General features: G+C 37.3%; 1 protein-coding gene across 1 annotated transcript in view; it reads right to left on the bottom strand.

Annotated features, from left to right (window-relative positions):
- The window catches only part of PPP1R9A (protein phosphatase 1 regulatory subunit 9A), a 300931-nt gene that overhangs the window by 284134 nt on the left and 1170 nt on the right, over positions 1-15627 (bottom strand). Inside the window, exon 2 of the mRNA XM_012811566.2 lies at positions 12923-14533. Coding sequence (XP_012667020.1) covers positions 12923-14308 — 1386 coding nt within the window. The 5' untranslated portion in view covers positions 14309-14533. The remainder of the gene's footprint in view (positions 1-12922; positions 14534-15627) is intronic.

Here is a 15627-nt window from a genome sequence, read left to right as displayed (position 1 = left end):
AACATTCAAAATCATAACCAGTAAAGTTATTTTTTTCTCGAACTTTTATTTTCCCAATGTAACCATTTTATTGAAAGGAATCAAAATTGTAATGTTATATCTGTTAATGTTGCCTCTTTTCCTTTAACTAGTCCTTACAATTACATATAATCATCAAAGTATGACTACTAGAAACTCAATACTGCATAATGTACTAATTCTATTAGCATAAAATTTATCAGCTACATTATATAGTAAGGCTTAAGTATACCTAATAAAAATGATAATGTAACACCAGATTATAGAGTAAGAGAATTTAATTAGAACTTCGCCAGAACTTATAAAATTCCAAATTTCCTTAAAACCATAAAATTAATCAGCTGATCTAATTAAACCAGAAGCAATACTTTGAACTTCTAATTTCAGAAAACCCTGCTGCCCAACAAAAATATGTTTCTCATCATTTCTATACTACAACATTATCTACCAAAGCTTTTCAAAGATGGGAAACTAATGCATGAGGAGAAGTGACTCTTTGACTCTAACTAAAAATATTATATACCACCATATAGTCTAATCATACATCAAATGAATGTTTTTTCAGCTAATCCATTAGCTGAAAGAACAACAGGAAACTACACATTGGCTGGTGTTTTAGAACAGGAAACATATACAAAAGGACTCTGTGGAGACCTAAAACTCAAAATCCTGTTTTTAACAGAGGATATGCAAGTTTTTTCACAGGGTTAAGGTAAGCAAAATACTGAACTTGACATCTCCACCCTCTCAGTTTTACAGAGAGGAAGCCTGCTGAGGCTCAGTAATCTAACGGATCACAAAAGACATGAACTCTCATGGGAAAACTGTTAGGCTTTCTTTAAGCAAATGTTTATAATTTTTAGTATGATTCATTACACCATGTTTCACTATAAATCCAGTATACCCAGTTTTTAAAAGCGTATTTTAAGTGACACATCATGATATTGCATACACGATAGCTGAACTCAAGAAAAATATCTCGTGCTTATGCAAATGTCATACTCATAATTTAAAATAAACTGGTCCTGCCCAGGCGTGGCGGCTCACACCTGTAATCCTAGCACTCTGGGAGGCAAGGTGGTGGATAACTTGAGTTCATGGGTTCAAGACCAGCCTGAGCAAAAAGCAAGACCCTGCCTCTACTAAAAAAAAAAAGAAAGAAAGAAAAACTGAGCCAAGAGCACAACTTGAACCAGAGTTGGAGGTTGCTGTGAGCTATGACACCACAGCACTCTATCCAGGGCAACAGCTTGAGACTATGTCTCAAAAAAATAAATAAATAAACAAACAAACAAAATCTTATATAAAATAAGCTGGTCCTAGAAAAAGTGCTAAGCTAAAAAAATTATAAAATTACAAAAGAAATTAATTGGAAGGACCCCACCTAGCCCCAATAATATCTATAAGCTCAGCCACAAATGTGGGATCAATTTTACCAAAGGCTGAAAAATGTGCACTTAGCAGTCAGACATGGTGGCTCTCTCTTACAATCTCTGCCCTTAGTTTGTTTGTTTGTTTTTTTACAGTTTTTGGCCGGGGCTGGGCTTTAACCTGCCACCTCCGGCATTTGGGGCTGGCGCCCTACCCTTTTGAGCCACAGGTGCAGCCCTATTCCCTGCCTTTAGGAGGCTGAAGAAGGAGGACCATTTGAGGCCAGGAGTTCAAAACAAGCCTAATCAACATAGGAAGCCCTGTCTCTACAAAAAATTGAAAAATCAGCCGTTCAAGGTAATGTATGCTTGTAGCCCCAGCCATTTGCAAGGCTGAAGTGGGAGGATTACTTCAGCCCAGGAGTTCAAGGCTGTAGTGAACTCTGATGATGTCACTGTACTGTAGCCCAGGCAAGAGGACAAGACCCTGCCAAAAAGAAAAAAAAATTTTTAAAAGAAGAAGTAAAATAATAATCATCTTAAGCAGCAGTTTTAAAAAAGTGCTGTATTCCAATTATGTCCCACCACCAGTCCTTTGTGTACAGAAGTTTCAAGTACAATGAACTGTCCTAGTGAAAGCCTTGACTTCTGCATTCAGTGTAGCCATGTAATAAAAACATTCGTATGCCCCTAAAATTTTAAAACAAAAATATTAAGAAATTTAAAATATAAAGAAGTAACATAAGCTCATTATATGAAGATTAGCAACCCTAGAGAAGTATAAGTAATTTTTTTGATAACATCTTTATTCTCTACGCTGAAAAATAACCACAGTTAACATTTTGATGTGCACGCTTTCAAACTTTGTTCTAGAGGCAAGAACACACACATTAAAAATAAAAAGTGTGACAGAAATTCATATTAAATATTTAACCAGCCTTTTGTTTCTCATATTGAAATAATCTTAGAAAACATGAATTATACAGCTTTCCCCGGTTACACTATGTGCCTCTATAATAAATTTAACCATTTCCCTGTTATTGAATATGTGAGTTGCTTTACCTTTCTGCCAACATAAATGACACATTGATGTCCACCTTACTTAACAATCATTGACAAAAAAGGCCTTAAACAATAGAACTCATATTTTAAAAAAAAAAACTATTTAAATACACGAAAATCTTCAACCTCGCCTATAAATCGATGCAATACCCAGAAACTATAAGAGACATTTTCACCTAATAAACTAAAAACTATGAAGCATATAAATAATACTAATGGTGGTGCAGGAATTGCGAGAAAACTATTACAATGAAATGCTAGTTATAAACTAATTCAAACTTTCCGAGCAATAATTCAAGCAGTATGTATCAGGGGCACTAAAGGATGTTAGCCTATAATTTTATTCTTAGGCCAGGCATGGTAGCTCATGCCTGTAAGCCTAGCACTCTGGGAGGACAAGGCAGGTGGACTACTTGAGCTCATGAGTTCCAGACCAGCCTGAGCAAGAGCAAGACTCTGTCTCTAAAAATAGTTAGGTGTTGTGATGAGCCTCTGTAGTCGCAGTTACCTGGGAGGCCGAGGCAAGAGAATTGCTTGAGCCCAAGAGTATGAGGTTGCTGTGAGCTATAACACCATGACACTCCACCTAGGGCAACAAAGTGAGACTCCATCTCAAAAAAAAAAAAAAAAAAAAAAAAATTATTCTTAGGAATCTATCCTAAACAAATAATATTAGATAATTTTAAGCATTGAGAAAAAAATGTAGATAGGGTTACCACTGCCTTTTAATGTTAATTTAATAGAATCCACATGTATCAGAAGTCAGTGAAGACCTGGGCTGCATTACTATTCTTGAGTTCCATTCTCCTACTACATCACAGAATTTCATTCCTGGTCCAGCCGTTATTTTTCATAAAACTTGTATACATGTTTATTTGTTTTAGTGCTCAGGGCTCCATCTTAAAATTTCTAAGAGAAATAAGTGCATTGGGCATAGAATATTACATTATAAATACCCTGATGCACAATTTAAATTACTACATTATTCCACCTAAAGGATAAACCTATAAAAATAAACACGTTTTAGGTATTGGTGGATAAGACGACATTCAAACATCCTATGGCAAGCTCTGCCTTTTCCCTGCGTAATGAGTTCTTTAAAAAAAAAAAAAAAAAACATAATATATCAGATGATTAATAACAAAATTTATTATTTTGAGTTTATCTTTTCTTCCTTTCTGAAGCAATTTTGCACATCCATTTTGCAAAAGGATCCATCAACACAACATTTACTCAAAAGTGGATCTTTTAAGACTTTTCCCTCCCCTCTACTAAGGTCCCTTACCGTGGAAATAAAACTCTTCACAAGCCTCAAAAGGCACCTCTGACTCTGAGTATTATTTAAAACTTTTCTATTCAAGGTTAGGCAAATTCTCCGGTATAAATGTACTCTCTACCCTGACATATATTTGAAAAAAGAGTTGAAGCAAAAAAAAAAAAACTTTGGAGGAGAAATCTGAGATAGATAAAAAAAGTCAAGTTCATCCCACTAAAAAACAGCCTCAACACCCAGGAGAACCTCCACAAGTGACCACCTTACATTGACCACTTGCTTAAGTTAACCTCATTTTCACAGACTGGCCATGCTCCATATGTATTTAACAGTCTAGGAGTTCCTCACACTGACCACCTCCGTATGTGGACCAGTCTGTTACAGTCCCTTGGGTGGCCAACTTACAGAGGCAATAATGTATCCACTCTGGCAGTCTCTCCCTGGTCACTCCTGGACAGAAACTTTCACAGTCATGACTTTGTTTACCTTTCTGACCCTTACCAACCACTATGCGTTCAAATCTAGCCCAATAAATTTCAACTGGTAAGAAAAATAATTTGGCAGATTAGCTTTCCCCAACATAAAATTCATTATCTGATTTATGTTGAGCAACTCCATTTACAACCACTTATTATCACCCTTAAATATATAGGAACAGTTTTAACTCCACAAACACTTTTTTTTTTTAAGAGACAGAGTCTCATTTTGTCACCCTCGGTAGAGTGGCATGGCGTCACAGCTCACAGCAACCTTCAGCACTTGGGCTTAGGCAACTCTCTTGCCTCAGCCTCCTGAGTAGCTGGGCTGGGACTACAGGTGCCCGCCGCAACGCCCGGCTATTTTTTTTGTTGTTGCAGTTTGGCCGGGACTGGGTTTAAACCTGCCACCCTCAGTATATGGGGCTGGCTCCCTAATCATTGAGCCACAGGTGCCACCTCACAAACACATTTTTAAAATATCAATGATATAGATTAAATAAACAAAGTATAAAACTGTCCTCCTAAAATATAAAATTTCCAGGTTTTTTCATACTATATTTTATTGTCTTCTTTGTAAGGATAAACGCGTGAGAAAAAGCAAATGAGGCTGAAAATTGGGAATTGTACAAAAAAATTATCAATATTTCAATCATGTTGAACTGTGCTATGAAGCTATTTCCAGAGCAAAGTGAGTGAAGCAATTAATATGTCAGCAACTGTATTATAAAACATTTCTTTCTTTATTCTTAGTTTCCTCAGCAGAGTGTTTTAATATATAGTTCACCCCATACTTCTAAAAGTTAAGTTACCCTAAAAATCCACTCCATAAAAATGTACTCCCTTGGATTTCATATTTGAACCATTTTAAAGATTTTTACTATATGTATAGCATAAATAACACTCTAAAAGAAATTTAATATAAATTCTTCATTTTGACACTTCAACAAAAGATGTCCAAAATTTTCTCTTTGAAATAATTGCACAAATATGTATTCATGCATTTAATGCAGCACAAATATGTTTGTTTAAGAGATCGGAAAATTCAAGATGTTAAAACCGAGAAGCAATCTAGTGATAAATTATAAATAAGATAGCCTCAATTACAAGTAATAAATCCAATGCCTAAAGGGGAGATTCGTCCAGTTTACAGAATATCAAGTGACTCCTGGTGTTGCTGTTATTACCAGTTGATAATATTTAATAGTTATAAAGACACTATGCAAGCTAAATAAACACCTTTCTCCACTCATCGTACAGAAGGCTATAGTACAGATAAAAGCAAATCAGTATATGAAATCTATATTGAAATACTGAATGAGGAAAACTTTTAAAATAGAGTGAAGTTTTTCCATGAACAATTCCCATTGACACAAAAGAATAATGAAAACAATAATATAAGAGCAGCAGGATAGAAATAAGCATCAAATCACTACAAAAGGATAAATACCTATTGATGCTAGAAAAGACCGATGTAAAGATGAAAAATCAACATTAGTGCCACTTGTGCCTTTAAAGAAATCCTATGTGGAATCAACACTCCCGTCTCATCAATAGCAACTTTAGATTGACGGAAGTATGGCATCCCAAGCAAGGAAGCCGTTTCAAAACCTATTCTTTCTCGGTTACACATGTCCTCATCCCGTCTCAGATCCCGCTGTCTCCTCTGCTTCAGGTTCTCTTCCTCTCTATAAACAAGTCAAAGGGCAGACGACATTCCTTGCTCCCATTCCTTGCCATTTCATTTTTATACCACGTCACCATTCAGGAGAAAACTCTTTCGCTCTTGCTCTCTAGACTTTCCGGGAGCCTGCTATCCTCCTAGTATCCTAAATGTAACATAACCCGAACCATGCTCAGTGTAGCTCCTACATTTTAAAAAACATGCTTTTGATTCCATTTACATGAAATGCCCAGAAGAGGCAAATCCATAGAGATGGAAATTAGATGACTACTGGCCTGAGGGTGGGAGGAGGAAGGGGAATTGGGGACGGCTGCCAGCAGGCACAGGGTTTCTTTCTGGGATGATGGAAATGTTCTAGAATTCGATAAAAGTGACAGTTGCACAACATTGTAAATATACTGAAAGCCACTGAATTGTGTACTTAAAAATGATGAATTTTATGTTATTTGAATTTTGTCTCAATAAGAAACTGCAAATTAAAATTAAATTAAGAATATGTGCGCACACACGTGCACACCAATACACCCTCCTGATGGTCCTTTTACCTTTCAAAGTAATAAACTCCCCATAAACAGAATTATTCAGGCAGAAGCTGAGAGATCATCTGTCAGCAACATGTTATTGAAGGGCTTCCTGAAGTGACTGGGAAATTACACTAGATTACCTTTAAGTATTTTTCGTCTCTAAATTTCTATGTCACAAACCAAAGGGGAGAAATTATCACTAGGAGAAAATTTAAAAAGTGACCAGGAAGAAAAACCAGAAAGCATAACTAGAAGAGTTTTCTTCCTTTTCAAAATAAGGCGTGTCGAATATAAGGAAGCAAAACAACAAAAATAAAACAGGTCCAAAATGAAAGGGCAGGGGAAATGAAGCAAAAACCACAAATAAACTGGATGCTAGCACAAAAACCAAATATTCTTTTCAGAATTTAATACAGCAAAATGTTGGTCCGGTTTATACAAAATTGATCCTACATCTAATTGTATTTCACTACAGAAATTCCTAAACCTCTTTCCTTTTTGAGTGGTGAAGAATGTGTTTGAAAAAAATCTAATGCAAATGACATTTAAATCAAAGTACTTCTGATGGGTATAGATAACAGAACAGAAAGTTATTTTCCTCCACATTTAGCATCTTATTTTTAAAATGCATGAACCCAACAATTAATGTCATTTGTGAAGAAGTGTGAAGGAAAGTCAAAATACTATGTATGATCTGAAAAGCAAGAAACTTCCTACCTTTCTGTTACTAATAAATGCCAGCAAACGTTGGGAATAATTTGCCGTAGAAAAGAATCCCTTTATAAACACTAAATTATGATTGTTCAGTGGAAAAAAGTAGAGTAATATATCCTTGGATTTCAGGAAAAGGGCTCATTCAATAAATAACCACTATTTGATTTTACACAGTATATTAAAATATTTGCCACATTTCACTTACCTGGTTATGAAACACAGGTTATAAAATATCAAAATGTAAAAGGAAATCAAGTTTAAATGTTATACCAGCAAAGTTATCCAAGTAAAAGCAAGTTAAATAAGATGATAATGCTTATACTTTCGCTATAGAAGTTTATTAATTTACACCTCCAAAAGAACGAAAGAAATGCGATTTCTCCCTCTCCCATCATTTTATAATTAAAAACTCAGACCACACGAAGAGCCTAGAATGTGACTTTTTAATAACCTAAACTCCTTGTGAATTAGGGATCATAACCTACTTTAATATCCAGAAACATTGTGCCTCATGCACTTTACAAGATTATCAATTGGGCTCGCCCGTCGCTCAGTGTTATGGTGCCGGCCACATACACCAGGGCTGGCAGGTTCAAACCAAGCCTGGGCCTGCTAAACAACTGCAACCAAAAATAGCCAGACGTTATGGCAGGGGCCTGTAGTCCCAGCTACTTGGGAGGCTGAGGCAAGAGAATTACTTAGCCCAAGAGTTAAAGGCTGCTGTGAGCTGTGACACCACGGCACCTACCCAGGGTGACACCGCGAGACTCTGTCTCAAAAAAAAAAGATTACCACTGAACTTCCACAACATTTTATGGCCAGCCCCTTTCAGAAGTCACAAATTCTGAAATGTACTTCAAATACATATTCCAAAGAGTGATCTCTTGGTCAGTAGCATCGGCACAATCTAAAAGTTTGTTAAAAATGTAAAGGCTCAGGTCCCACTCCAGAGGTACTGTTACATGAATTTGCTATATTATTTGAAAATATAAATTTCTCTTAGACACACAAAGAAAACAAATGGGGTGGGTGAAACTCCCTAAGAAGTGATAATCATAAACGGTGAATAAACTAATAGCTTGTGAGACAGAGGCAACACTCACAGGCTGCGTTAAGTATTGATAATGACATTGCAAGCTGACGAAAAAAGGCAGAATTCAAAAGATGTGTTAAGAAATAAGTAAGTTAGCAGCCTATAAAATAGGAGGATGGAATAAATAGAAATTATTGATTTCAAACAACTGAGGTTTACTGCTGGGCACAGTGGTTCACACCTGTAATCTCAGCACTTTGAGAGGCTAAAGCAGGAGCATCACTTGAGGCTAGGAGTCAAGTTCAGAGAGCAGGTTACCCAGCCGGGGCAACAAAGCAAGACACTATCTCTTAAAAAAACAACAATAACCGCAAATGAGGTTTCTTATAAAGGAAGGGGTGAAAAGACCAAGCCATCATATGCCATCTCGGGACTGACAGCTGTGCTCCCTCCATGTCTGATACCCACTGGGGGTCTTCTGCTCAGCAGCAGGCACACTGGAAAAATTACAGTGGTACCAAGATGTGCTAGTCCCCCCTCCTTCAATAGAGCCAGTATACATCTTTAACCAAGAACACTATTAGCAGACGGCGTCTTGGTTCAAATACCAACGCAGGTCCTCAAAACGACATCATAAGTGGGACCGGCAGATGTGAAAGAGAGACAGCGTGCAGGTAGTGTGCTCCTTCCTTTCAACCTGGTCTGCACCTTATATTCTACAGCTTTTCTCTTGCTCTGGATTTCTGTTTTAAATTGACTGAATAAATCCTGTGGTTTAAGCACTTCAATTTGATCACTGAGCACTTCCATTCCCCAACCTCTGAGACGGCTTGCCTGGCAGTGTGCTAGCAAGGCTAACCACTGCACCTCAGTGGGTCATTTCCCACAGAGTACCTCCAGAATCTGAATCTGCATGGTAACAAGGTCCCCAAGTGATTCATATGCATATTAAAATTTAAGAGGCACAGACAAAACTGTTTAAAAGAAAGAGGAGCCTCCTCAAAGACAAAAAGTTGGGTCTCTGGAGAACTATTCTCTGAATACTATCCCGAACAAAAGGCTTCATGTGCCCCCTGACAGTAACTCAGAGCCCCCAAAGGGGGAGCACACAAGGAGCTCCATTGTCAACAACTATCAAGTAAGGTTTTAAAGAAGCATTGCTGCCCTTGCTGATTCTTTAAACTCTAATCCTGTAAAGCTCCATACAGTTTGAGAAAACAAAGTATAGCACAAGGCACCTTAACATTAACTCTGCAATCGCCTTGCTGCAAGCTAGGGAAATCCCCTGTTTCAGATATGCTGTTTCAAGAATACTCATCCAAAGGACATAAGGCTACCAGAAACAGAGAAAGGGTTAAGATTTCCCTAATGAGATTGCACTGACCTTAGAAAGGTCATCAAAGAACAGAGTTGAGCAGAGAAGCCTGAGAAGCTTTCTTAATGGGCTGTATAATTCCCACCTACCAGCAGTTCCTGACTTGGTCAGCACCAGTTATTTTAAGTATTTATTATATTCCCATTTTTCCCTGACTATATGAGGGACTCCGTAAGTGTTCTTAATTAATAGGAAAAAAATGACAAGTGTCACCCTTTCTATCTTTGATTCATCTCCGATAAATTTACTTTAATTTAACCCCTTAGTTTTGAGAAATTCCAGAGAATGAAGACGTAATTCCACATCTCAAATTAGCAAGTCATAACATTCCACGTCTCAAAGTTGGATTTTATATTATTATGAATCTCATTCTAATATTCCACGGCCCTATAAAACACAGCAACCTATCCAATATAAATAACTGACCCATGAAAGATAGGAAAGCAACACGAACTGCTGATCAACAATACATCCAACCATTTTTTAAATTCACTAACAAGTCTAAGGATTATGCTACGCAGGAAGATCAACTACTGTTTTGAAGTTTTTCTAAGGCCAGATTTAAGACAGCTAAGGGAAATATGTTTTTAAAAGAGCCATAAAAAGAATTGAACTAGATACTGAGAACAATATCATACACACACACAAATCATAAACAGAATCTACAACAAAAGCCTAAAGGTCCTAGGAATATTTAACCTAGTAGAGAATAAAGTGAGAATATCAGGCAAAGAATGTAAAAGTTCTAAAAATCATTTCTGTAAGGAATATGTTCTCTATTGCTTCTGAAAGAGGAAGTATGTTTAAATTTCAAAGGGAAAACTTTAGCTTGGGTATCACAACTTCCCATTGCATAAATAAAACTTTATATAAAGAAGCAAAGATAGGGAATAGTTGTTTATATTTCTTTCCAAATAACCTATCAAATCCCTTTCATACTACGCATTTAGTACAGCCAAGATCGTTAAAGGATTAGACATTTTGGCACAGTTTTTCACACTGTCTGTGTTTTAAATACAATATATTTAAGAGTTAACTCTACAAGCTCAGAGGAAAAGGGTACCTTATAGATTTTGTGTCTTGTGCAGCTAACAACATGAGACAACACACATGATAAGCCTTCAATAAATATTAATAATTAGTTATTACCACCTTCTGAGGCATAAAAGCTTAATTAGAGAATAACCCTAACACTACCACTACCCCCACCAGTAGAAAGCAGCTCTCAAATTTTTCCAAGTGAATCCACCAGCATGTTAAACAATGGAAACAACAAAAAAGGATAATTGTCTTATTCATCACAAAGGGCTAAGAATGAATCTTCTGTTTGCAAACTTAATCCACTCCAACCAGTCCTGTTAACTGCACAATAAAAAGTGATACATTATCTTTGTTTCACAAATCTTATGCTTGATCTAAATTCTTGATGAAATGTGTTAAATTTAAATGGAGATAATTGATTTTCATTCTTTGCTATAAGAAATTCAGTCTATTTATCATATGACAATTAAAAAGCAAAATGCTTACTGTTATAAACAATAGTAGCAAAAATCACTTGAATTTCAAAACGTCACACACAAAAAGCTGGTCTGTTCATATATAAACAGACATATTTCAGTGATAATAAGTCCTTTACAAGCCATTAAACCTACTACTTTGCACTTATGTTTTGTTCAGCACAGGACCCAAATACAAGGCTGCTGGCCCATTTGGTTGCGTGGGTAATGTTCTACTTGATGAATTTTCGTAAGCTGCTATTCCCCTATTAAAAAGTCAGTCACTGGGTTTAACAAACTCCTTGAAGAGTCCATTTCTGTTATTCCTGCCTTGCTCAGTGTGAAATGATTTAATCTTACTGCTTTCTTCCTAAGGGGCAGAAAGATGATGTTCAAAGGGGACAGGAATGGTAAAATTTAGGAGCTCACTGAACAGGCTGGAGGCAAAGGCACCTTTCATGACAGTGCCTAGAGTTGGGGGTTTGGGAGTGGGGAAGGCAGGCAGGGGAAGGAGAGAATAATAAAGCATCGCAAAGAAACTTAGCTCATTTTCCAACTAGATTCCTATCTGCAGGTGATTTTAACACAGTTTAACTTGACTTGGTCTATTCTCATCCAGAACTTCTGCCTTATACTAGTAAAATGAAAGTTTGCATGCTAACACCTGTAAATAATTTCATAGATTATAACTTAATTTCAAAATACTATTTTATAACTAAAGCATGTCAGATTTCTCTTTGAATTTTCCATGTAAATTATCTATCTCGAAGCCTCATTTGGAAGTTCATAAAAGGGAAATAACATTAGAGAGTGATCTTAGACTTTGAGGGGAAAGTTTACAAAAATATGATATCAAATCCCAAATCTATCATATATACACACTGTGTAAGCTAAAAGCCCCCAGAAGGGGATTTCAAACTACGCATTCTGCCACCATAACCCCCCAGATTCCCCAAGGAGAGCAAGTCAGAACCTTAGGACTGCGCTAGTGGGCAATAACGCTTTGAAAAAACACTCCAGGAGATTGTGATACTCAACCAACCACCTCCTGCCCCTACAGCCATTATCCGCTAATAAGCTAATAATGTTCCACCACCCACTGCTGATGTACTTTGTGCTATTCTTCTATACCAAATGTTAACTAAGTGAACTCATTAGAATAGAGCATCTGAATTCAACTGGCATTTATCCAGTTTTTAAGAGGTAAAAATAAAGCCATGAATGGCAAATCAATGTTATTCCCTTTCACGAAATTTCATTTTAAAGCTACATAACATTCTGAACTCAAAGCTGTTTACAGTGAAAGCTTTTCCAAGTATTTAAGTCAGCTAATATAGTTCCACAAATCAAATTTTTACCACCAAGTACTAGTAGCAAAAAAAAAGTTCCAACATTCCTACAATCCACTTACACTTAAGTAAGGAATAACTCAGATTTTTTAAGCAAGTAAGCAAAGAATATTATTTCAAGGTTATCATAGCTCTCCCACTGTACATTACACTTCCTATCTTACAGGGTGTAGATTCATAAAATATGTTACTATTCAGAGGTAATTTTAGGGAAAATTAGTTAAAATAATTACATTTCACACTAACACTCCCGGTTTTCAGTGGCCACATTATTCGGACTCCAGTCCATTAGAATGTATCTCACAATCCCCAGACGTGTCCAACTCTAATATTACTCTTTGCTGGCTTATGCCATTACAAAGCATCTTAAGAAATGTAATGGGTATTTCTCAAACTCCAAACTTTTAAAATCACCTGACAACAGGTATATTATCAACAATCTTGAATTCCTTACAAAAACTTATAGTTGGTGTCAAATCCATTCTGTATACAGTTGGGACCCAATGCCAAACACAAACTCAGAAAACAAACTGAGAAAACATACTTACCTTAATAGGAGCACTACTGAACCTAATTTTCCTATTTGGTGGGATGTCATCTTCTTCTGGCAGCCCAACGATTTCCGAGTATTCCAAGTCAGGCTGATAGTAGTAGTTCTCATCACTATCTTCCTCCTCTCCCTGTTCAATCCCTGTCTCTCCCCAGTCTGCAGTATACTTGGCTCTCACCCTATACACATTATAGTCACTGTGCATGTACATATGGGCACCCTCAAAATGACTTGAATCTTCAGGTGTTCCCATCCCAGAACTGGATACAGAAGCATCCGGAGAGAGGAAATCACCACCTGCAAATTCTTTCTTCTGTTGCTTGGCTGCCTCTTTCCCAACCAAATTAGCTTTAGCATCTTCTGATTTGCTCTGTGGTGAAAGGATTGCAGATTTTGGCATTGTCGTATTTTCAGCACAAGGTTCTTCAGGACTATCGGTTCTGCCAGGAGTCTCTTGGTTAGATGTGGAGTCCTCGGCTTCCTTGCTCGGCTGGAGCTCTTCGGTAGGTATCAAAGCTAGAGAGGTACTTTTCGAATCAGCTTCTGGTAATGGAGTTGTATCACTCTTCTGAGTATCCTCTGTATCAACACCTTGTTTGCTTGAAGGAGACCAAGAATTAGAATCCTTAAGGTGGCCAAAGGTGTCGAGATTTGTAACAGTAACAGATGGTAAATTCAGAGGATAATGCCCAGTCACTGAGTATTCACTGTTATCAGCTTTCTCAGAAATGATGGCACTGGAGGAATCAGTGTTCTCAAATACTGCACTCAGTTGACTCACCGTTGGGGAGACAGCCTCAGTCCGGGAGCTGAGGCTGTCCAAGGAATCAGAACTGCCTCTATTGGACTTGGAAGCTCCCCAATCATCTTGAGGTTCACTCCCCCCAGCTTTTTCCTTCTTTGGAGAATGGCGGTTGTTTTGAACTGACTCATGCACACTTCTCTCAAACATTTTCCGAGTCTCAGTGAACTTAGAGTATGAAGGGCCATCATACATTGTGTCAAATCTACTAATTCGTTCAGAAACAGAGGACTCCAACTTAACGACAGAGCCATCTGTTTTCTCCACAAATTCTTTGGGCTTCATTCTTCTCTGAGGAGATGAATGTCCACCTTTCCCCCTTGTTTTGGCAATAACTGCAGCATTCTCATTGGGTTCCATACCCATCTGCATAAATAGGTTTTTAATTCTGTTGACATTAGAGCCATATTTCCTCCCCCTGCTCTGCTGGGAGCCCTCACCTTCTTTTGATTTTTGTTCCCCATCTGACTTGGGCTTGTCAAAGGTACTTTTCAGTGCCTGGAACTCAGTTCTATAGGCATTCCTGTGAGGAGAGGCACTTCTGAGAGTGGTGCGTTCACCTGAAGACTCAGTTTTCAACATTTTTACTTCAGAAGTGAAAAGCCAATGTTCATAATGATCAGAGGAAAAAAAACCAAAAACCAAAAAACAAAAATACCTCTCTTCTCTAATCACCAGTATTTGGTCAAGAAAAGTACCTCTCAAATGGTATACTCTGTCAGTGATCGTCCCAACAGGTGTGTCAGGAAATTAGTCACAGTCAAGAGTTACACAAAGTGCCTTTTCAAAGCAAGACTAGAGGTTCATCTGTAACAGAAAAGAATGAATTTCTGAATTCATTTACTTATTTGAATTTATGTTTAGTCAACTAATATACACTTTATTTTCCAAGTGGTTTAGCCACATGTCAAACAGAAGAAATTACTGATTCAAATGGGAAGTTAAAAGTCAAGAAGTTACAAGTTACTATTCAGATTGGTCTTTGGTAACAAAAATGTTTCAAACACAATTTGGAACCCCCTACCAAACTCACACACACTTATTCACAAATACAAGCTGCAGGTAAGTAAGTACACATGAAAGCAATACTTTAGCCCAAATCTTTTTTGTTACTTTTGTAAATGCCTTTAAGGAAAACCAGCAGTTCATTGATCTTTAAGAAACCATCGAATTGTCCAGAGAATCAACTTAATGTGGGTTTCTCAACCATCAGGTAAAATTTATGCTTTTTAAGTACAATTCAAAGTTGCAATCTATGTTTACAAACTCCACCACCTGCCTACAGATGCTTATTTCACTTTTTCAGGTACAGCGTTCTCACCTAGAGCACCTCCAAAGCAACACCAGGGCAATTTGAGACCAAAACAAAGAGAAAAAAGTTCTTGAATGGCTGTAAGTTTCACTCTAAGTTAGTTATCTCAACTATGTGAAAGTTTCCTAACAGTGGATATTATGAATGATGGAGTGGGATGTGGACTATCACAGGAATAAATGCATAGGAATGTGACGATCAGAAAGCAAATACACCGTGACACCTCTTTTCACAGCCCTGATTTGTTTATTCTTTCTTGCCTCTAACTTACTACAATCTCAAAACACCACACAATGCATGCTTGCTGGTCTCCTTTAGCCCACAGCTGGATTTTATATCAATATGCCAGCAATCTAATACTTCAAGATATGCTGAGGAGCAGACAATGAAGTTGTAGAGATTTCTCATTTTGTTTCTGTTTTGTTTTGATATTAGACAGAGCCACACCACCCTCACGCACAATCAGCTGAGGAATCACACACTTTCACTAAATCGTCTCCAAACTCAGCTCCTGGCCCAGCACGCATGCATGGTCCATGCAGACAAACAAGAAAGGGTTCAGAGTGTGGTGCCTGGGTTTTTTTTTCTT

The sequence above is a fragment of the Otolemur garnettii genome, unplaced genomic scaffold (assembly GCF_000181295.1).
Source record: "Otolemur garnettii isolate 467f Iridium unplaced genomic scaffold, OtoGar3 scaffold00005, whole genome shotgun sequence".
In the NCBI taxonomy this organism is placed as follows: Eukaryota; Metazoa; Chordata; class Mammalia; order Primates; family Galagidae; genus Otolemur; species Otolemur garnettii.
Note: the sequence above shows the minus strand (reverse complement) of the source record. Positions and strands in the feature narration are given on the sequence as shown.